The 23,873-nt window shown below is 42.9% G+C and overlaps 1 protein-coding gene across 1 annotated transcript in view; it reads left to right on the top strand.

The window, feature by feature from the left end:
* btbd7 (BTB (POZ) domain containing 7) overlaps positions 1-23,873 on the top strand; it is a 70,814-nt gene that overhangs the window by 36,830 nt on the left and 10,111 nt on the right. Inside the window, exons 2-5 of the mRNA XM_063002353.1 lie at positions 4,210-4,452; positions 8,515-9,579; positions 22,062-22,270; positions 23,534-23,609. Coding sequence (XP_062858423.1) covers positions 4,371-4,452; positions 8,515-9,579; positions 22,062-22,270; positions 23,534-23,609 — 1,432 coding nt within the window. The 5' untranslated portion in view covers positions 4,210-4,370. The remainder of the gene's footprint in view (positions 1-4,209; positions 4,453-8,514; positions 9,580-22,061; positions 22,271-23,533; positions 23,610-23,873) is intronic.

The following is a 23,873-nucleotide window of genomic DNA, read 5'->3' as shown; positions in this document are numbered from 1 at the left end:
ACAGGCCGAACTGAGATTCGATACGATGTATTCGAGATCCCAACTCTGGTGTTCAGCGTGTGTTTTACCGCTGCACCACCTGAGCGGCCACATCCGGAGATCTGCTCTCACTTTAAATTAAACGTCAGCTGCTGGAGATTACGTTTTTAGCATTAATTAAATAACAGCACTAATCAAACAGGGACAGATTTGTTGACGTCCATGCTGTTGGGAATAGTACTGAGATAACAGCTTGATGTCTTAGTGCTTGATGAGCTTGAAGTTACTCAATTGGGCGGCACGGTGGCTCAGTGGGTAGCACCCTGTGTCTGCATGGGTTTCCTCCGGGTGCTCTGGTTTCCTCCCACAGTCCAAAGACATGCAAGTGAGGTGAATTAGAGACACTAAATTGTCCAAGACTGTGTTTGATATAAACTTGTGAACTGATGAATCTTGTGTAAGGAGTAACTACCGTTCCTGTCATGAATGTAACCAGAGTGTAAAACATGACGTTATATAAATAAATAAATAAATATTCTTAATTTAATACTGTAATTCCCATATAAATGCCGTATTAATGCCTGTGGTTTTTGGATCTGCATTTCCCTCACTAGCTAACTCAACTAGGTTGACTAGTTTTCCAGTTTAACTAGATCAAAACTGCCCACCATCACACAAGCCCGTGTTAAAAGCTGGACTTTATTCATGTCCATCTTTTTCCATCCGTATTGATACTCGTTTCCTCTCCGCTCTAATATCGCAGCCCCCTGCGGTGCTGGTGTACAACAGTTGTGCTTTCATTTAGCGGTCAGGCTCTCATGCAGCTCCGTTAGAACGGCAGCTTTGATGTCGGTAACATTCCAGACTCGGCATGAAGAGAGAAACGGTCAGAACAGGGAGCTGCTCGTGTGCGAGACCCTTCGCTGTTATGACCCTGAAACTGGAGCTCGCGTGTTTCTGTGCTCTGTGTCTTCAGCATCTACCTTGGCGGGGGGTCTGAGGCAACAAACGAATAGGAGTAACCTGAGATGCCTAGACCTTCTGTGGATTTTGCAAACAATGCAGTTCACTGTTTAGCAAGCGGGGGGAGGGCTTTGCGGCATAGCCAAAACGGCAGCGCGCGCACACACACACACACACACACACCTGAATGTGCAGGAACTGTAAATGTTCCTTGAAGACGTTAGGTTTTTCCTTATGCCAAGTTCACACTACACGACTTTCCAAGTGGTCGGGTCGCTGTACAGTTCTCATTACACGACTGGATCTCTTGTAATCGGGAGTCTTTCAAGTCGGTGCGGCTTTCACACTACACGACTGATCTGTGATAGGGGGTCACACACTACACCATCTATCACCAACTGGAATCACAGGCGAGCTTCTCTGGTCTCCCAAACTAGGTTTTGTCATAAAAACAAACGTGAGAAGTGACGAGGGGTTTAATGATACCACGTCCAAAAATGCACGTCAACAAGTAGCGAGCGATCAAAGTTGTTAATGCGCCGATGTGCAGCGTAATATCAAGGAGAGAAAATAAATGAATCTGAGTGGATTTGGCTACGTGAACAGCATGGATTGTTCTATAGTGAGTTGGAGGTTAATAAATATTTTTTGCAATGCAGCGTGGGTGTTTTGTATAGTAGAGAACGATAAGGTCAGAAATACTGTAAAACGTGTGTGCTGATGTATTCTGATATAAACTATATTACGCCCCTGTCCCACCTTTTCACAACGCCTCCCCTGCGTTTCCCCTCACCCCGTATCTTGCGCTCTCATTGGCTGTTCAACATAGCTCTCACTGCCACTCGGACAACTCAGATCTAGATATGTGACATGCTAGAAATCTCGCTTTGGTCGCCGAACGCTCGCATCGAGTTGTTGGGAGGTTTACACGTAACGATCGAGAGCTGAGTTTCGATCGCCGAGCGAACGCAGAGTTGCTCCCGAGCCGGCAAATCTAGCGCCGACCAGTCGGCGAGCGAAAATCAGGGCAAAGATCGTGTAGTGTGAACTAGGCATTAATGATCTGAAGAAAGCAGGACCGTTATAACCTCCTCATTACTTTTATAAAGTACATGTAGTGAATTAGGAAGTTTTTTCTTCCAATTTAAACCAAAATCACAAGTGAGAAACTACAATTCTAAACTTTTACTCCCTGACTTTTGCTGGACGTCCACAGCGACATTACGAACGCTCTGTCTTTTTATTACTCACATAAAAGGACAGCGTGCCCTTTCTGTCACAAGTCGACTTCAAAGGAAATTTCTGCTATTTCTGGGAAAAGAACAGGACATTATACTGATGAAAATCATGTTCAGGCTGGAACTCTCTGGCCGAGCTGAAGCCCATCGGGGTCGTTTCCTAACAGGAAAAATAAAATAACTAACAGTGAAGTTGGACTTGTTAAGTAAACATGTTATTAGTTCTCAGTATCAGGTACTTTAATACTTTATACTGAAGTAGGAGAGAGCTTGAATGCTTTATATTTTTTTACGTACTTTTACATACATCGATTAGGCATAACATTATGACCACCTTCCTAATATTGTGTTGGTCTGCCCTGTAACTGTGATGCTCTGTGTATTCTGACACCAGCATTAACTTCTTCAGCTATTTGAGCTACAGTAGCTCGTCTGTTGGATCGGACCACACGTGCATCAATGAGCCTTGGCCGCCCATGACCCTGTCGTCGGTTTACCACTGTTCCTTCTTTAGACCATTTTTGATAGATACTGACCACTGCAGACCGGGACACACACCACAAGAGCTGCAGTTTTAAAGATGCTCTGACCCAGTCGTCTAGCCATCACAATTTGGCCCTCGTCAAACTCGCTCATTTTTCCTGCTTCTAACATCAACTCTGAGGATAAAATGTTCACTTGCTGCCTCATATATCGCCCCCACTAACAGGTGCCGTGATGAAGAGATAATCAGTGTTATACACTTCACCTGTCAGTGCTCATAATGTTATGCCTGGTCAGTGTAAATATTAAGATATGTGGAAAAAATCGTACTCAGCCAGCCTTTCTTAATCAGTTTTCATATATGATAAATGGAGCTGATAAAATGGACATTGAGTGTAGAATCAAGGAGGTGGTTTGAATGGTATGGCTGATCAGTGTATCAAGAGCTTAAGAGAGGCTTTATTGTTCTTTCAGCTGTATACAAGCACGTATTGAAACAAAGCGACGTTCCTCCAGGATCAGAGTGCAACACCAGAACACAAGTGCAACAAGTGCAGATAAAAAAAAACAATACAATAAATACAGGAGACATTTCTAATCTAAAGAAAGTGAGGGGGGTGAGACAAGTGAGTGACAAGTGTAGTGTTGGCCAGTACATGGTACTGAGTTAATGATAGGTGATGTAAAAAAACATACTCTGATATACAGTTAGCAGCGTAGGGTTTATAGCAGCAGAGATATAAAAGAATGAGGTGTAAAAATACTGACCTGCATCTTAAAATTGTATACATCTACAAAGCACATTGTCACTTTTTATAATTCATACATAATATAATTCATAATGCTTACACCTTTTATAAGGCATTACGTATTAACAGAAGGACTAAAATGAATGACCATAATTATTTAGATGACAGTTATAAGCTTAGACTTCATAATAAAGATGAGTCTAGCATGTAGGCCTGGAGATTGGATTATTGGAACAATCTAATTTCTTACTAGTAGACTAGGGCTGCCACGATTGGTTGACCTAGTCGATGGCGTTGACGCTAAAAATGCGAATCTGGGCTCATTCTGTCGGTACTGTCGGTCCACCTCCAACTATTTTATTTCTGCTTTAAGTTTAAGCACTTAATATGGAGCACTTGAGAATTTGCTAATATGGACATAAACCCTGTTTACATTTAGTTCTGTGTTATATTATTATGTCGTACAGTTTGTTGTTAAAATAAAAGGAGCTTAAATGAGATTCTGAATTAAATTTTTTGGAGAAAAATGAATCGTTTAGATTAATTGACTAATCAATAAAATAGTCTATAGATTAATTGATAGAAAAGTAGTCGTTAGTGGCAGCCCTATAGTAGACAATAACGTACATGTGTAAACACACTTTTTATATTAATGTGTTTCCAGTATATTAACTACCAGACCTGCCAGCCTGAAACAGAGGAATGAACAACCACGTAAGGGCTTGAAGTGTTTACGCATTTGATAAACTAATGTCCCCTATAACGTAGCCTGTCTCTCTTCCTTCATTTTTCCTCAGAAATGGCGACTGGACGGTCCCGTGTTATCTCGTCTTCGAAAGCCTGAATGAATAAGTGAAGCTGTGAGCTGGTCACTGTCGCCGGAGCAGAATGATTTAGCAGGGTGGCACCAGCATCATACATCAAAAAGAGGAGGAGGAGGAGGAGGAAAGGGAAGAAGATGGGGGTCAATGCCTCCAGCTATCCTAACTCATGTTCCCCTCGATTCGGGGGACATTCACCCACTCAGCAGAGTTATATGGGTAAACCAGATCACAAATACATTTCAGAAATATACAGCGCTAATGATTAAAGTAATATTAATCTTGAAAATTGTAGACATTTCCTCTTTACATTTTTATATCTAACTGATTATTGTCTTTCATACATAACATGCCCAAATCACCTTGGAGCAAAAACAATAAACATATATACGTGTTTACAGAGTAACTCGATTCAGCTGGACACACAGTAACACAGCTTTGTCTGTTTTACACCCGCTAGGCTTAACCGTTAGGCTACAACTGCCCTAGTTGAGCACAAAACTCTGTTCTGCTAAATGCCCGGGGCCAGCATGGTGGTTCGGTGGGTAGCACTGTCGCCTCACAGCACGGAGGTCCTGGGTTTAAGTTCCATCATGTCTAGCTATTTTTTGTGCAGTTTTTCATTTGCGTATGCATAGTGAGAGAGGCACCTTAGTATTAGCTGAATCTGTATATAAAAATAACATGCAAGCATCTTATTACAGCCGCCCAGGTGGCGCAGCGGTAAAAACACACGCTGCAACCGGAGCTGGATCTCGAGTACGTCGTATCGAATCCAGCTCTGCCTCACCGACCGAGGCTGAGCGGCTACATGAACAACGATTGGCCTGTTGTTCAGATGGGCTGGACTAAAGCCGGATATGGGTCTCTCTCTGTCAGAATGGTGCGGTTACGACCTCTGCTGGCTGATTAGAGGTGCTTACACGGAGATGAGGAAGGAGTGCTCTTAGGGTGTGTCTCTCCGTACACAAAGCTAGGTGGCGCAACACTCGTCAATGTGTGGGTGGCAAGATGCATACGGCTTGCTGCTCACGTGTCGGCGGGGATGTGGGTTAGCTTCGATCTCCTCGGTCAGGGCAGGGATCGGCATAGACAGAGAGGATGCGTGATGCAAATTAGGCAATTGGACGCGCTAAAGGGGGAGAAAAAAAGGAGAAAATGCTTAAAAAAAAAAGAAAAAAAAGAAACTTATTACAGGGGTTCTGAATATCGAGCGCTAGGATTCCTGGCAGTCTGTAACATGATTGACCAGAATGAATGTTAAGATATATCATGTTTATACTGGCTTGTCAGTAGGCAGTACACACAGTACGTATTAATGCTGAAGTCATCCGCTCTTTCTAAATGGTCAGAGAAGCAAAAGTAAGAGTGGATTGTCCAAATTCAAATCGTCCACTAAAAGACAGATTCCGTTTCTGTCATTAATCTTGGCCCACTGTGCGAAGATTGTCATTTTTTATCATTCTGTTCCTCGCTGATGCTTTAAATTTATTTAAAATAAACCACTGCTGTTTGATATAGTCAGTTTAATATTATTTATGTTTGATATAAATGTTATATCAACGTTATAAATGAATTACACTGACATTGATGCAGTGTACATTAAATCTATACTTACATCTCACTGCTGTGGAGGAACATTCACCTGCTAAACATGTTAGAAGGTCTTTCGTTTACAACCCCAAATCAGAAAAAGTTGGGACAGTATGGAAAATGCAAATAAAATAAAAACAGAGTTTCTTACATTTACTTTGACTTTTATTTGATGTCAGACAGGATGAACCTGAGATATTTCATGTTTTATCTGCTCAACTTCATTTCATTTATTAATAAACATCCATTCCTGCATTTCAGACCTGCAACACATTCCAAAAAAAGTTGGGACAGTAAAGCATTTACCACTTTGTAATGTTGCCGTACCTTTTCACCACACTGAAAAGGCGTTTTGGTTATATCAGCTATTGTTGAGTGGAGGTTCTTGATGCGGCGCCATCTGAGGGATGGAAGATCACGAGCGTTCAGGTTAAACTTGCCTTTGGCCTTTACGCACTGAAATTCCTCCCGATTCCTTGAATGGTTTAATGATATTCTGCACTGTAGAGGGAGAACATGCAAATCCCTTCCAATCTTTCTTTGAGGTTCATTGTTTTTAAACATTTCATTAATTTTCTCACACATTTGTGGACAAACTGGATCCTCTGATCATCTTTACTCATCAGAGACTCTCAGCCTTTCCTGGATGCTGCTTTTGTACCAAACCATGATCACAATCACCTGTTCACATCACATCATTATTTAGTTTCTTCACCTCATTACTAGCCTTATATTGCCCCCGTCCCAACTTATTTTGGAATGTGTTGCAGGTCTGAAATGCAGGAATGGATATTTATTAATAAATGAAATGAAGTTGAGCAGATAAAACATGAAATATATCAGGTTCAAACTGTCTGCAATCAAATAAAAGTCAAATTAAACATAAGGGACACTTATGTTAAAAAAAAAAATAAAGTTTTAAGTATTAAATAATCTAGCATGTTTGCCTAGTGTTTTTAACGTTGGGTAGTAATAGTTTTTTCTAAATTATCTCAACAGGGTCTGTGATTGTATTACATGTATTTATATGTTTTATTTATTTATTTGTAAGAAAAGTGAACTTTTTAACTTTAGTTTTAAACCACCTGCTTTATTACATCTTGCTCTGAGTGTTTTTGCATGAAGAGCTACTGAATCCACAGCTCCACATCTTGAAAAGCCTGCATGTATGCACATTTTTCTCTACCCATGAGGCTGATTTTACTGTCCTCATGCGCATGCTTTAATATCCTTAAAAGTCAGTAGAGCCATAAAGTCACAGGCCTTTTAAAATAAGCCGTGCATGACCGCTAACCTCGGAGAAGAACTGGAACACTGGGCAAAAGCATTAAATAAAAGTCATTTGGGAGACATTATCAGTTTGTGTGTTGAATGGCCTTGCTTGAAAGGACATTAGATGATCTCATGGTTTTCCTCCTGAAACAGGTGAGCGCTTTGATGCTGAAGCGTTTATATTTTATTGCTGTTTTTCACTTCTCCACATCCCAGGCAGCTTCATGAAAGTCACGCACGCTTGTTATATATTTTAATATCGCTCAGCCCCCGGGCACAGCACACAGCACCAAGGTCCTCTGTCTTGCAGAGTGTTGACTTGACAGACTATTTTAAACTGCTCTCTGAATGGATGAAACTGTACGATGCTCTTTGATGGATTGGTGTCTCGTCCAGTATGTTTTCCCAGCTTTAACCCTTTGTTTTCCTGGTGGTGATAGGTTCATATTTTCACTTGGTCACAATGAAAATTCTTAATAGTCCGCTCTGTGAACTCGCCCAACACTAATTTTAAAATGAGGACAGGTGGCGCAGAGGTAAAAACACACGCTGTTCACCAGAGCTGGGATCTCGAATAAATCGAATCGAAACTCGGCTCTGCCTGCCGGACGAGGCTGAGCGGCCACATGAACAACGATTGGCCAGTATAGTGTACGTGCAAGTGAGGTGAATTTGAGATACAAAATTGTCCATTACATAAACTGATGAATCTTGTGTCGTGAGTAACTACCGTTCCTATCATGAATGTAAGCAAAGTGTAAAACATGACGTTAAAATCCTAATAAATACGTTTACACATTATTTAAAAAGCAGAAATGCTGCAGCACCTAAACCATTAACACCACTACAACATCTATACCATGTATAATGTTGAATGAATGAATTATTTATTTATTTATTCATTTATTTGTTTTTATTTATTATTATTGTTTAATTTATTTTATGTTGTGTTTTATTATGTAGATGAGTGTGTATATTTTGTCATGCAATGTTTTTGTAAAGCACTTTGTGATTCTTATCTGTGAAAAGTGCTATATAAATAAATTTTACTTTTTTTACTTACTTACCAAATTAGTTTCATGGTAGTGCTGTAAATGGTCATTACTGAACCTGCATCTGGTCAGTGTGGGTTCCGAGGGGTGGTTTTGTATTGATTAATACAGTAAAGGGGGTAAAAACTGTGTTTGATAATAAGATTAGCAGAACAGTACTTGTTATCTTTCTGTTGGAAGGTAATTGATAAAATTAGCAATTAATTGTTGGACCTTTAGTCCTTTTCTGAGACAATGCAATAAAATATTAATTTATTTATATAGCTTTATATTAGACAGTCTTTTTATTTTTATGGCATGTCTTCTCATCTGTATCTCTGTGTGTGTGTGTGTGTGTGTGTGTTTGTTTGTGTGGACGACACAGGCCCATCCTATGCATCATATAGTTCTGGTGGCGAGTCCAAGCTCTACAGCCTGGAGCACTGCCCCGAGAAACCTCAGGACAAGAAGAAGAAGGGCTCGAGTCTCGCCACGCTCAAGCGCCGATTCATCAAGCGGCGGAAGGCCAGCCGCTCGGCCGATCACGCTCGCCACATGCGCGATCTGCTCTCAGGCTGTGACGTGCGAGACGTCGCCGCCCTGGTGGAGGAGTACGAGGGCACGGCTGCGCTCAAGGAGCTCAACATGCAGGCGGGCCTGGCCCGTCCTGAGGCGCGCACTCTCTCCCAGGACCTCGCCTCGCTCTACCAGCACAAACACTGCACGGACGTCGAGCTCGTCTTCCAGGACACTCGATTCCCAGCCCACCGGGCCGTCCTGGCCGCGCGCTGCCCCTTCTTTAGGACTATGCTGTCCTCCTCACCGGGTTACAGCGCCCAACTGCTGCTGGACGTTGGCACGGTGGGCATGGATGCTGCGATGTTCTCCGCACTGCTGCGTTACCTTTACACAGGTGAGCTGGGCGCCGAAGACGCCCGTCTGCACAACATGGACGTTCTGATTCGGCTCAGCGAGGAATTCGGCACGCCCAGCTCTCTGGAGACGGACATGCGGGAACTGCGCCAGCGAATGTGCTACTACGACTCCGTGCTTCGCTTCTCCTCGGACTCGGAGATGGACGAGCCGTATGGAGCCGATACGAGCGCCGAGGAGGAGGAGCTGAAGGCCCATAAGGCCGTTCTGGCCGCTCGCTCGCCGTTCTTTCGAAACCTGCTACAGCGCCGCGTGCGCTCAGCCGAAGAGGAGGCCACGCCCGCGCGCATCGTCCTCAACGAGTCGATTATCCCGTGGAAGTACGCCGGCGTGGTCCTGCACTGCATGTACACGGACGGGGTGGATCTCGAGAGGGTGGTGCACTGCAGTCCTTCAGCAGGGAGTCTGGGCGAGGCTCAGGCGCTGGCGGCTGGGAGGGGAATCATGAGCAGGGCGGAGGAGGCCATGGAGCTCTACCACATCGCCCTGTTCCTCGAGTTCAGTATGCTTGCACAAGGTGGGTGTAAACTTCTCAGCTTTTCACATTTCATTTTCTTTTGCTCCCCTGCGCACATGCCTCATGAAATCTGTGATACAAAGAACATGGACGGTTTCAAAATCAATCAATCACTTAAATATACAGAATTTGGGGCACTTGGGTGGCGCATCTGTCTAATGGCTTAGATCTCTGGCTCTCAAGTTCGAATCTTAGCTTTGCTATCTGTCACCCAGGCGCCTTCACGGACATGATTGGCTGTGTCTAAGGGAGGGCGGGATAAAGGGATTCTTTATTTTTGGTTTCTTCCAACCACTACATTATTGCTGGTACCTACACTGATCAGCCATAACATTAAAACCACCTCCTTGTTTCTACACTCACTGTCCATTTTATCAGCTCCACTTACCATATAGAAGCACTTTGTAGTTCTACAATTACTGACTGTAGTCCATCTGTTTCTCTGCATGCTTTGTTGGCCCCCTTTTATGCCGTTCTTCAATGCCCACGGGGCGCTGTTGGCTGGATGTTTCTGGTTGGTGGACTATTCCCAGTCCTGCAGTGACAGTGAGGTGTTTAAAAACTCCAGCAGCGCTGCTGTGTCTGATCCACTCATACCAGCACAACACACACTAACACACCACCACCATGTCAGTGTCACTGCAGTGCTGAGAATGATCCCCCACCTAAACAATACCTGCTCTGTGGTGGTCCTGACCATTGAAGAACAGGGTGATAGCGGGCTAAAAAGTATGCAGAGAAACAGATGGACTACAGTCAGTAATTGTAGAACTACAAAGTGCTTCTATATGGTAAGTGGAGCTGATAAAATGGACAGTGAGTGTAGAAACAAGGAGGTGGTTTTAATGTAATGGCTGATTGGTGTATATTGACTGTCAGATAGCCCCTAGGTTGGTTGTTAATCACCATTGGGAGAATTGTAGTGTATTTCTAAATGTGTGATGCCCTGTAATAGCTGCTCAGTCCGAATGGGGTTTAAATAAGTGTCCAGTGGCCGTTGCAGCAGGAGAGTAAGCGAGACTTGACTGTCCCTAAACATATTCTGATTACACTGTGCACAAGAGCTGCTGTGCTTCCTGCAGGAACATGTTTTTTATATTCTGTCATTCGTGGTCGTATTTTACTGCCTTCATTAAATGTCAAAACATATTAATTAAAGCAAAACCGATAAAAACCAACACGAGACGAGTTCAGAGCTGTTATAGGGTGTGTGATGCTTGTCGTTGTCTTGCTGAAACAAGCATGGTGGCAGCATTATCTCAATCTGAACCTTAGAATTATTGGTAAGTTAGCAATGCCACGGGCACTAACACAACCTGTTAAACTTTGCCTTGCTGATCAGGAGGGTTTTTTTCCTCTTTGCTTGGGAGAACACGATGTACATTATTTCCAACAGTCTGGTAGACTGACCACAGCGCACGTTTCCACATTGCGTCAGTCCATCTTGAGCCCAGAGAAGTAGCTGTAGATACAGATGAGCAGTGTTTACTTGATTGATGGGTTGGCAAGGTTTGCTGTTCAGTGCAGTGCCATCTAAGGGGTCAAAGGTTGCAGGCATTCAATGATTATTTTCACCCATGACCTTACACACAGACATTCCTCTGGCTTCGGTGAATCTTTTTTTTCTATTTTATTTATGCATTTTTGCCCATTTTCTCCTAATTTAGCGTAATCAATTTGTCTTCCGCTGCTGGGGGATCCCTGATTGCAGTCGAGGTGGGTACATCGCTGCTCACGCCTCCTCCGACCCACCCACAGCCCTTAGCGGAACCCTTTTTCACCTATGCATTATGCACAAGCGCCTCTCTATCTGCCAATCAGGGTCCTTACACAGTGTCTGAAGACCCCGCCGTAGCAGAACCGTGTCTGCCAATTATGCCCGCTAGATGGCACCCAGCCGATCGGTGGCAACGCCGTGTTTCCAACCGAGGAGTTCAGGATCTCGGCGCAGGTGTGCTAGCGGAATATCCGGCTTCGCCACCTGGGCGCCTTCTCTGAATCTTTTAATAATGTCAGAGACTGTATAAGGTAAAATCATTACATTTCTAGTAATCGTGCCTGGAGAAAAAGGTTCCTAAATCTTTAAACTAGTGTAGATGTAAGCAAAGTGGTGAACGTTGACCCATCTTTGCTTGTAAACACCTACGTCTTATGATAAAGCTTCTTTATGGCCACTCACGACAGCATTGCATGTTAACTTTTACCTGCGGAACTGTGAAACATTTCAAAATGTGTTTTTGGTCCACAAATGTCCCAGTCTTACCTGCTCCTGTTTTTATAATAATGATCAGTAACAAAGATAGTGTAGAACATTAAATATCTTTGTTGTTTTTACTGTACTGGTACTGGGTAAATCACTGCTTTCTCTGTTTTTAATGTGCAGACAGAAACATAATACCAATAAATTATGTGTAAAAACTGTTTGAAGCAGTAAATCGCAGCAAATTTCTTTTCGACTATGTGAATCAATACACGGTGGCTCAGTGGGTAGCACTGTCGCCTCACAGCAAGAAGGTCCTGGGTTCGATCCCCAGGTGGGGCGGTCCGGGTCCTTTCTGTGTGGAGTTTGCACGTTCTCCCCGTGTCCGCGTGGGTTTCCTCCGGGTGCTCCGGTTTCCTGCCACAGTCCAAAGACATGCAAGCGAGGTGAATTGGAGACACTAAATTGTCCATGACTGTGTTTGATATAACCTCGTGAACTGATGAATCTTGTGTAATGAGTAACTATCGTTCCTGTCATGAATGTAAGCAAAGTGTAAAACATGACGTTAAAATCCTAATAAACAAACAAACATGTGAATCAATAAAAGCAAATAAACCTTTACAGTAGAAACACACTGATTAAAACTTTGACCCTCTCCTCATCTGCCCTCGTCACATGGCTGGTAAACATCAGGTTAATATAGTTACATTTTACTGAGCTTAATTCAGGCTCATACTGCTGCACATCCTGTTTCTGGAAATCGGTTACTGAAAATAACTTTCGGCCACTTTGTCCCAAACGTTGTCGTGTAAACACAGCGTCGTTATTGAATTCCTTTTTCTGTTTGCGTTCTCACTCCCCCGACCCCCCGTTCTGTACTCCGTCTCTTCCACTTTCCGCTTCCTCTTTCTCTCCAGTTTTTTCTTGCTGGACGGAACTTCGCACTGCAGACTTTGTTTCCTGTCTGATTCATTCACAATTTAAATCTAAAAGAAAGGGAAGTTTGAAACGCGGTCGATGTGGGTTTGTCTTATATTGCGATTAATGCATGCGAGATATTCATGTATGCGCTCCTGAACACATTAGCATTTTCTTTTCCTTCTTCATCCACGGCTTAATTAGCATTTGCAATCCTTTTTAGTCTTTCAGTAGATGAAAGTGTTTCAGAGTTTGACAGACGAATTATTATATCGATTAAACTTAATGAGCTGCTTTAGGACTGGCAGCCAAAAAAGTAAGCAGGATTTTTATTCAAGTGCGACTGTTGCCAACAAAGCCACACATCGAAAACACTGAAGTCTCCTCATTGAAATGTCGATGACGTTGTGCAGCTCGGAGCATTGATCAGCCCTCAGCCCACAACCAAATTAGTGTTCGGTCTCCTGCTTTGTTTTTTCCTTCCACTGTTATTGATTGTTCCATGATATAGGAATTGATTCGGTGTTCCAGATCAGAGATTCTACAAAATGGACTATCGACAGAGAAAGATTTTGTTTGCTGGAGCAATTTTAATCATCCATACTTGCTCACAACCATGCGTTATGTTCTTAAACCACAAACCAGCTCCAAATTTAACCAGAAATCTCATTAATACAGTTTAATACAATTAATAACACTTTTGATAATGTGTGTACAATATGCTGTCCTTTACAAAGCTCACATCTGTACTAATGTGACTAAATGTGTAGCACTGTCACCTCACAGCAAGAAGGTCCTGGGTTTGATCCCCAGGTAGGGGTGGACAGAGCTGTTACTTATTCCTGGAGATCAATCTCCATCCCAGGACCTAGTCATCTCTCTTGATGACTCCTAGATCAGACCATCTGATAATGTAAGAAGCCTTGGTGTCATCCTGGATAACCAGCTGACCTTCCCTCCTCATGTAGCCAACATTACAAGATGGTGCCGGTTCCTCCTCTACAACGTCAGGAAGATTCGGCCGTTCCTCTCCATGGAAGCTACTCAGATTCTGGTCCAGTCACTTGTAATCTCTCGGCTGGACTACTGCAACTCCCTCCTGGCAGGTGCTCCTATGTCCACTATTAAACCCTTGCAACTCATTCTAAATGTTGCTGCTCGCCTGGTTTTTAACCAACCTAAACACTGCCACATCACCCCACTGCTGCATTCTCTTCACTGGCTTCCTGTAGCTGCACATATTCAGTTTAAAACACTGATGCTCGCCTACAAAGCCAAAAATGGACCAGCCCCAAACTACCTTCGTAGTCTAATCAAACCCGGCTCTGTATCACGCAACCTCCGAGCCACTAGTCTCGCTCGACTTGATCCTCCACCCAGGACTCGAGGAAGACGATCATCAAGGCTCTTCTCTGTTCTAGCACCCAAGTGGTGAAACGAACTTCCTCTGTCTGTCTGAACATCTGAGTCTCTCGCTTCAAAAGACAATTAAAAACCTTTATCACCTCTTTACTAAGCATTTAAGCTGACTTGTACTTACTTACTTACTTACTAACACTCTTTCATTTCTTTAAATCTGCTAAAACCTGTTTCTAACAGGTTTTAGCAGATTTGTGTTTTTGGACTGTTGTTTACTTAAACTAGAGTAAAGTAATGTTTACTGTGGAAGCTCTTCTGTAAGTTGCTCTGGATAAGAGCCTCTGCTAAATGCCAAAAATGTAAATGTAAATAAATTGTGCATCATTATGCAACTGTTTGTTTGTTAGGTAGAGGGGCGGTACGGTGGGTAGCACTGTCACCTCACAGCAAGAAGGTCCTGGGTCCTTTCTGTGTGGAGTTTGTATGTTCTCCCCGTGTCTGCGTGGGTTTACTCCGGGTGCTCCGGTTTCCTCCCACAGTCCAAAGTCGTGCAAGTGAGGTGAACGGAGATACTAAGTTGTCCATGACTGTGTTTGATATAACCTTGTGAACTGATGAATCTTGTGTAATGAGTAACTATCGTTCCTGTCATGAATGTAACCAAAGTGTAAAACATGACGTTAAAATCCTAATAAACAAACAATTAGGTAGGGCCTTATGTTATAATGTATTCTGTACCACATATTTAATTACTTATCTATTGTGTGTATTCAAATGCAGCACAAGTGCACTTATTTACATTTTTTAAAATAATAAGTTTACAACTGGCTGTTTGAAATTGCTCACCTGTTAACAACTTCACCACACCACCCGTTTGTGAATGAGGTGAAATAAAACTGAGCATGTTAACTGAGCTGCTCCATTAAGTTTTTCTATAATTAGAAAAGTTAAAAAATGAATAGGTTTGCCGGAAGCTATCCCAATTTTTGTCTCACTGTGTCATAAAAAAACAAGTAGGTGGGAAATTTCTGCTCCCAACTCAGCCAGGCGAGCAGGTTATTTTAGCACTTGTGTGTTATTGGCATCCGCTGGGAAATAAACAGTAGTGTCCGACCTCCTATGAAATGGTGCAGCGGTCGCTCTTCGTTTATCACAAAGTCAGCACAAGGTCGTCCAGTGCAGTAAAATGTCTATATGGAGCAAAGACAACCAGTGTCAACACGGCCAATTTCTTAAAATGTCCTCCCCCCACCCAGACACACACACACACACACACACACAGACACACTTCCTCCTCATCTTGGTACTCTGGAGATAAAAAACATATTTATATACACCGATCAGCCATACCATTAAAACCACCTCCTGGTTTCTACACACATTGTCTATTTTATCAGCTCCACTGACCATATAAAAGCACTTTGTAGTTCTACAATTACTGACTGTAGTCCATCTGTTTGTCTGCATGATTTGTTAGCCCCCTTTTTCCCTGTTCTTCAATGGTCAGGACCCCCACAGGACCACTACAGAGCAGGTATTATTTGGGTGGTGGATCATTCTCAGCACTGCAGTGACACTGACATGGATGGTGGTGGTGTGTTAGTGTGTGTTGTGCTGGTATGAGTGGGTCAGTGTCACTGCAGTGCTGAGAATGATCCACCACCTGAATAATACCTGCTCTGTAGTGGTCCTGTTGGAGTCCTGACCATTGAAGAACAGCATGAAAGGGGGCTAAAAAAAAGTATGTAGAGAAACAGATGGACTACAGTCAGTAATTGTAGAACTACAAAGTGCTTCTATATGGTATGTGGAGCTGATAACATGGACAGTGAGTGTAGAAACAAGGAGGTGGTCATAATGTTTTGCCTAATCTGTGTATATATATATTTGTGTCTAGGTTGTTGGTAAAAAAAAAAACTATTTTTGTTTTGTTTAGGATCTTCAGTGACATGTGGGATAAGTTTCAGTTTTAAAAAGCTACTTGCTACTTTGCATATCCCAGCTCTTCGTGGAAGCTGGGGTCAGAGCGCAGGGTCAGCAATTGTACAGCGCCCCTGGAGCAGAGAGGGTTAAGGGCCTTGCTCAAGGGTCCAACAGTTGCTGCATGGCAGAGCTGGGATTTGAACTCTCAACCTTTGGGTTGATAGTACGAAACTCTACCTACTAGGCTACCACTGTCTTGCTGGACAGTCCAGTTATCACTAAAGCTCAATTTCACCACAGAAGGCAGAACGTTCCTCCTCAAAATGTCTTGGTATTTTTGTGAACCCTTGATGCCAATCACACTATCAAGATGACCAGTTCCTGCAGCAGAAAACTTTCCTCAAAGCAGCTAAAACAATAATGCTTGACTGTTGGGAAAATCTTCTACTTGTCATAAGGACTTTGTTTTAAGATTCTGAGCTGTACACGTGCAGTAACTAAATCTGTCACCCTCACCAGCCTCCCAAGTTTTCCAATAATAAATTAACCCAACTGTAAAACAAGCCCAGGGCTTCCGCCTGCATTCCTGTGACCTTCAACAACATGATTCAAAGCTGTTTTGATTTAATCTTGTACATCTGGTAAACTGGTGCTTTTCTCTTTCATTTGTGTTTAGTTTTTTATTTCTGCTTTTAGTTTGTGTCTGAACCTGAAGCAAACTGATATTTCTGAGCCTATCTGGGCCGTGACACACTTACTCCAAACTGAGCCTCATCTGGTGGTCGCTACGGCTCAGTGACAAATCCGGGCATCAGATCAACCCGTTAATGAGAACCGCGTCTCCCGGCCACCGCGTGATACAAGGCTAATAATGAGAGAGACGACATTTTCATGTTGCTGTTTGGAATTTTTTAGCTTTTGTTCTAATTGTTCACCTTGTCTGCACTTCAGCAGGGACATTAACTGACCGGCCATAGCAAAGATGCCCAGGAGGGCAGAGAGAACAGAGAAGGAGATGAGTTTAGGAAGAATTCACTAACCACTGACATGTTGGGTTATTTGTAGTCATTCTACAGATTTTACCCTTAAAATCTGTTGAGCTGTCCAGCCAAATGACCCTGACTTAAATTGTTGACTTCTACCCCACCCATCCTATATTGCAATTTTTTTAAGATTAGGATTTATTAGAATTTATACAACAGTTAGTTCCGACCGTACAATCTGATTGGTTGAGAAGCGTTCTAACCTTTTCACACCACGACTGTATTACTCCGCTGACATGTTGCCAGTAACGACATTGCACATCCTACAGAGCAGCCTTTTTTTTCTAACTGCACAATGAACGGAAGTGTGCAGATGAACATCTACAAATAACGCAATAACTCGAATAAATAACTACATTTTATTTTTTAAATCTTAATAAATTTTATTTTGAGCTTTTTCTCCTTTTCCTTACATCTTCGCTTATTCATATTCACTTATTATTTTTATTCCAAACTATTGTTACTTTGTAGTGTTAAACTGTATGTCTTTTTTAGCCTACTGTGTTAAGGCAGGGTCGGGAATTTTTACTGTTCCATAGCAGCAACTCATTCGTTATGGAACTACTTTTTGGCGGAAGGTATTGTCAATATTAAAGCATATTTAATATGAAATTCAGGGCTTCTTTGATTTATTTTCTTTCTTTATTTTGTAAAAACTGTTGTATAAAAGCAATAGAACACTTAAGGTCGTGTGTTACCGCGAATAACATCGTGGCTGTGATGATCTACGGCACTCGCCTTCGGCTTATTCGCGATAACACACTCCCTCTCGTGTTCTATTGCTTAAGTATGAAACAGAGATAGGGAATCAACACACAGCGACTTCAGACTCGACTCGGACTCGTTTCAAATGACTTGGACTCGTAAACAACACGAGTCGCTAGTTTTTATCAAAGATGAATGAAACGTCGATCCGACATCGTTCTGATTGTGTCATTTTCTGCTCTCTAATAACACTCCGGTCATCTTAACCCTCAACGCACGCAATGAGTTATAGCCAGCTTCTGGCGTAGTGGTCACAGGACGCTGTCCACGGGGCGCTGTTGGCTAGATATTTTTTTGGTTGGTGGACTATTCTCAGTCCAGCAGTGACAGTGAGGTGTTTAAAAACTCCAGCAGCGCTGCTGTGTCTGATCCACTCATACCAGCACAACACACACTAACACACCACCACCATGTCAGTGTCACTCCACCACCTAAATAATACCTGCTCTGTGGTGGTCCTGTGGGGGTCCTGACCATTGAAGAACAGGGTGAAAGCAGGCTAAAAAAGTATGTTGACAAACAGATGGACTACAGTCAGTAATTGTAGAACTACAAAGTGCTTCTATATGGTAAGTGGAGCTGATAAAATGGACAGTGAGTGTAGAAACAAGGAGGTGGTTTTAATGTTATGGCTGATGAGTGTATGTGACTTACATTATACTTTATATAGAGTATAATATACTCACCAAACGCTTCTGTGGCCCCTTGTTGCCACTGAGGCACCGTCATCCTGAAAGAGACCACTGTTTTTCTTTGTTGATTGGTGATTAGTCACAACAGCTGTGATGCATAATTCTGGTGTTGGCTGTGACACTTGGTCTGGTAACAGCTTGCATGTGCGCCGAGGGTGTCGTATTTCTGGCAAGTCAGATTTTAACACAACACCGACTCACTACATGCTGTGTGTGTGTGTGTGTGTGTGTGTGTTTATAAACCATCAGTTCTTTTTTTTTAACTGACCGAATTGATCAGTTGTACAATTATGTCATTATTAGTGACCGGTTAATCATTGTTATTTATAGCAGTGCTTACATAACTTACATTTATCAGACAGTGAACCAAACCATGCAAACAAAATGTCTTTAACAGCATAACAGGGCGGCACGGTGGGTAAGTGGTGCGGTCCAGGTCCTTTCTGTGTGGAGTTTGCATGTTCTCCCCGTGTCTGTGTGGGTTTCCTCCGGGTGCTCCGGGTTTCCTTCCACAGTCCAAAGACGTGCAAGTGAGGTCCAAGACTGTGTTTGATATAACCCTGTGAACTGATGAATCTTGTGTAATGAGTAACTACCGTTCCTGTTATGAATGTAACCAAAGAGTGTTGAACATGACATTAAAATTCTAATAAATAAATAAACAAACTGCATAACAAAGTACTCAGGATCCTTCACTATAGAGGTCAAGCTTTGTATACCTGTACTGTTCTCTTGGTGTAAGCTACGTATGCACTCGCACACTTCTCAGGAATATGAAACTCTCTCTACCCAGTTGCACAATGACTAAAGCTTCTGCCATTCAGTTCCCAATAACTGAACCTTATTTAACGTCAGTATAATCTGTAGAAAGGACGTTGAGGTCAGCAGGACCTGCTCAGCATTTTCTACCCCACACAGAGCCTGGCAGGATGTTAACTTCTTTATTCCATGTTGTGGGTGGCACTGTCACCTCACAGCAAGAAGGTCCTGGGTTTGATCCCCAGGTGGAGCGGTCTGGGTCCTTTCTGTGTGGAGTTTGCATGTTCTCCCCGTGTCTGGCCTGGTTTCCTCTGGGTGTTCCGGTTTTCTCCCACAGTCCAAAGACGTGCAAGTGAGATGAATTGGAGACACTAAATTGTCCATGACTGTGTTTGATATTAAACTTGTGAACTGATGAACCTTGTATAATGAGTAACTACCGTTCCTGTCATGAATGTAACCAAAGTGTAAAACATGACGTTACAATCCTAATAAACAAACAAACGTTCCATGTTGGAATGCCGTCTCTCTCTCTCATGACTGGTGCAATTACGATTGATGGAGCCTGCACAGAGATGAGAAAAGAGTGCTGTCAGGGTGTGTCTCTCCGTACACAACGCTGAGCTGCACTGCACTCGTCAAAGTCTAGGTGATAAGATGCATACGGCATGCTGCCCACATGTCGGAGGGGGCGTGGGTTAGCTTCGTTCTCCTCAATCAGAGCGGGGATCGACATTGGTGGAGAGGAGGCATGACGCAATCGGGCAATTGGACGCACTAAAAAGGGAGAAAATGCATTAATAAAATATATTTAAAAAAAAAAAGAATTAAGGCACCTCAGTAGAAGTGTTTTAAGGCATCTAAGAATTTAGACACGCCCTCTTCTCGGGAGTGTAGAATGACATTAGATGTGTATGTAGAGAGATGACTAGGATTTCACACAGACCCACAGTCTGAGATATGTACACTGGTGGACTGTTTATGCTCCTGCACGTTACAGGCAGCAGCAGTTCGACTCCCTGAAGATGCCCGAGGTGAGAAGTTGTTTTCCGGTGCTCAATCACACCATCACTGAAGTGACGTTTTCATTAGTTTCCTGCTGTCCGCGTTACACCCCAGTTCATAGTTTGTCCTGCTTCTCTGTGAACCCAGGAAAGCTTGAACTGATCTCCTTGTTGTTTCTCCCGCTGTTTTATTTTTGGCTTCTTTCCTGCTTCTAATTATCCTGTGGTTTAAAGTCGCACACTGAGTTTGTGAGAGAGTGAAACAAAGACTTTGATTCCCAGTGATTCTATAAAAAGTTAGAACACGTCACTAGAGGTATTTTTAGGTTCTTTTAAGTCGGGTGTGAGAACTGGCTGGTTTTTTAAAAACAATGAAAAATAGGGGTGTGACGATTCACCACAATACAGTTAAAAATCAATTCAAATCGATTTGACATTTAAAATGAATCGATATTCACTTTAAACAGCAGAGGACACTGGTGCTATACACCTCGCCTGGTTGACGTCACTGGAGCCATAAGCCTGGTTGCCAAATTCGGGGTTTTTCAACCAAATTGGGCTTAATTCAAAATTGTTTTGCATAGTTTGTACCTACCTCAGAAATAAAAGGGCATTCATTATTTAGATAAATAAAAGTGCGTCCAATTGTGTCATGCCTCCTTCTCCACCAATGCCGATCCCCGCTCTGATTGAGGAGAACGAAGCTCACCCACGCCCCCTCCGACACGTGGGCAGCAGCCGTATGCATCTTATCACCTACACTTTGACGAGTGCAGTGCAGCTCAGCGTTGTGTACGGAGACACACACCCTGAGAGCACTATTTTCTCATCTCTGTGCAGGCGCCATCAATCAGCCAGCAGAGATCGTAATTGCACCAGTCATGAGAGAGAGAGACCCCATCCGGCTTAGTCCCGCCCATCTGAACAACAGGTCAATCGTTGTTCATGTGGCCGCTCAGCCTTAGTCGGCAGGCTGAGCTGAGATTCGATACGATGTATTATACGAGATCCCAGCTCTGGTTCCAGCGTGTGTTTTTACCGCTGCGCCACCTGAGCGGCTTATTTTCATTTTTTGAGAGAAATAATAAACGGAAACTTTGTCATAATTTGTGTTCAATTTCAGTTTAAAAAATCGGGAAAAAATCGGGAAAAAATCGTATCGTGCATCGCGTCGTGGGTAGAGTGTATCGTTACATCCCTACTGAAAAATAAGTAAAGTTGCTGATTTGCTTATTACATGTGATGCCAGTTGGATTTCCGACTAGTAACTAAGTTTATTCTTTTCATGTCAGTTAATACAACCAAACTTTAATCTCTTTTTTTGGCATAATTTTATAAAAAGCACCAGTTCATCTCTTTGTTAAACAAAATTATTATTATTATTACTGGGTGACACGGTGGCTTGGTGGATAGCACTGTCACAGCATTGTCGCCTCACAGCAAGAAGGTCCTGGGTTCGATCCCCAGGTGGAGCGGTCCAGGTCCATTCTGTGTGGAGTTTGCATGTTCTCCCCTTGTCTGTGTGGTTTTCCTCCGGGAGCTCCGGTTTCCTTCCACAGTCCGAAGACGAGCAAGTGAGGTGAACTAGAGATACAAAATTGTCCATGACTGTGTTCGATATAAACTTGTGAACTGATGAATCTTGTGTAATGAATAACTACCGTTCCTGTCATGAATGTAACCAAAGTGTAAAACATGACGTTATAATTCTAATAAATAAATGAATAATATTAATATTTGTGGCACGGATAGAGGACAGCATGTCCTGGTGATGAATGAAATGTCCTTTAATAAATTGTATCCTCTGGCCCTGCAGGCTGCGAGGACATCGTGGCGGAGAGCATCTCACTGGACTCAGTGGTGGCCATCCTAAAATGGAGCTCGCAGCCCTACGGCTCCAAGTGGGTGTACCGGCAGGCCATGCATTTCCTGTGTGAGGAGTTCAGCCACGTGATGACATCAGACGTCCTGTACGACCTGGGTAAAGAGTACCTGCTCAGCGCCATGCAGTCCGATTATCTGCAGGTCAGTACGGTACCACTGCCGCCAGATCTGGGATTTATGCTCTGGATTATTACTGCTGACTTTAGTAAGCTTAAATATCATTTCACCCCGGCGTCTTAATAACCTCTCTGCTCCGCTAAAGCTCCCTTATCGATTTTCTCGCCCGCTAAACTGAATTTTTTAATGTACTGACACAATTATGAAAGGTTCTAAGGGCCCTAATTCTTATCCAGCTCTTAATCTGTCATGAGTTTTAAAAATAAGTCCTTTATTCACTGGAAGCGCAGAAGAACGATTCTGCACAGGGGTTTAGATTTTTTTATATTTGCTGCTGTACCCTTGACCTTGTGCAGTTCACAAACGTTGCCAGGTTTCTTTCACTTAGTCTATTCAAGGTAGTGCTGTGTCATTGTCAGGCTTTTTCCTGCCTCTGCTGATGGGTGGAAAATCAAGTGGTGGCAGGTAGGGCTGGGCGGTATATCAAAAATATCGATATATTCAATATTAGGGCCAGTCGTAGCCTAGTGGTTAAGGTACTGGACTAGTAATCAGAAGGTATTTACCCACCTTTACTAAAAAATACAATCATTCTGAAGTAATACAGACAAAAAAATATATCTATAAGCAAAATAACACACATTTAAAACAAGGTGAAATAAACAAAAATCTACCAACATAATGTAACATTTGATAGATGTTTCTATAAACATTAAAAAAATATGAGCATAAATTAAACACAAAGGAAAGAATCAGATTGTGTCACATGGTACTGTGAAGAACATAAGGATCAATCCGTGTTAACAGGAGAACTGATAATACCTGCGCTATTTTTTTTCTCCCCGTGGGCACACAACTCAGAAGGTGGCTTATTTCTTAAACCCTGCTTGAGTTCAGCTGTTTTGCTCTTTTGGCTGGAGAATAACTACAGCAGAGCCCTTAAGTCCGGACTCACTGCTGGATGAACGTGGAAATACGAGTGGACGGTGGTATGGACCTCTAGTTGCCATGGCAGCCAGCACCTAGGTGATTGCGTGCTACAGTTTCGTGATGGTGTGAAGGATCAGTTGATCTGATTCGTTTACCACCTCGAGCTGGATGGAGTAAACAAAGTGCCCGGTTGTGCATTTACGTACCAACGCCGCCATGCGTAATGGCATGCGTCGTGAATACACGTTTTACAACAGCTGACATGAACATTTCTAATACAATACAGTTCTAACAGTCTCTTTTAAACAGGAGTGGGATTGGCAGGCTTACCTAGGTGTGATACTCTGTCTCCCACAGGCCAGTGAACAAGATATTCTCAAATACGTGGTGAAGTGGGGAGAGCACCAGCTCATCAAGAGAATGGCTGATCGAGGTGAGTCTAACAATAGTTCCTGAGGGACTCTCCAGCTGTAGTGATGCTGTTCACATCACAGTGACACGCTGTGCCGGGTCAGGTAAAGCTGGCTAACACAGGTAGCTGAATTATGGTAAATCCAGCATGGCACCAAAACGGTTTCCTAACAGACAGCACAATGTTTTACTGTCATTTTCTTTGTATTGTTTTTCCTAAATCTGTAACTAAGCTTTGCCAATCCGAATGCCCATATTAGTCATGCCAATAAAGCTAAGTTGAGTA

The sequence above is a fragment of the Trichomycterus rosablanca genome, chromosome 9 (assembly GCF_030014385.1).
Source record: "Trichomycterus rosablanca isolate fTriRos1 chromosome 9, fTriRos1.hap1, whole genome shotgun sequence".
In the NCBI taxonomy this organism is placed as follows: domain Eukaryota; kingdom Metazoa; phylum Chordata; class Actinopteri; order Siluriformes; family Trichomycteridae; genus Trichomycterus; species Trichomycterus rosablanca.
The sequence above is the reverse complement of the archived record's forward strand: the minus strand, read 5'-3'. Positions and strand labels throughout refer to the sequence as shown.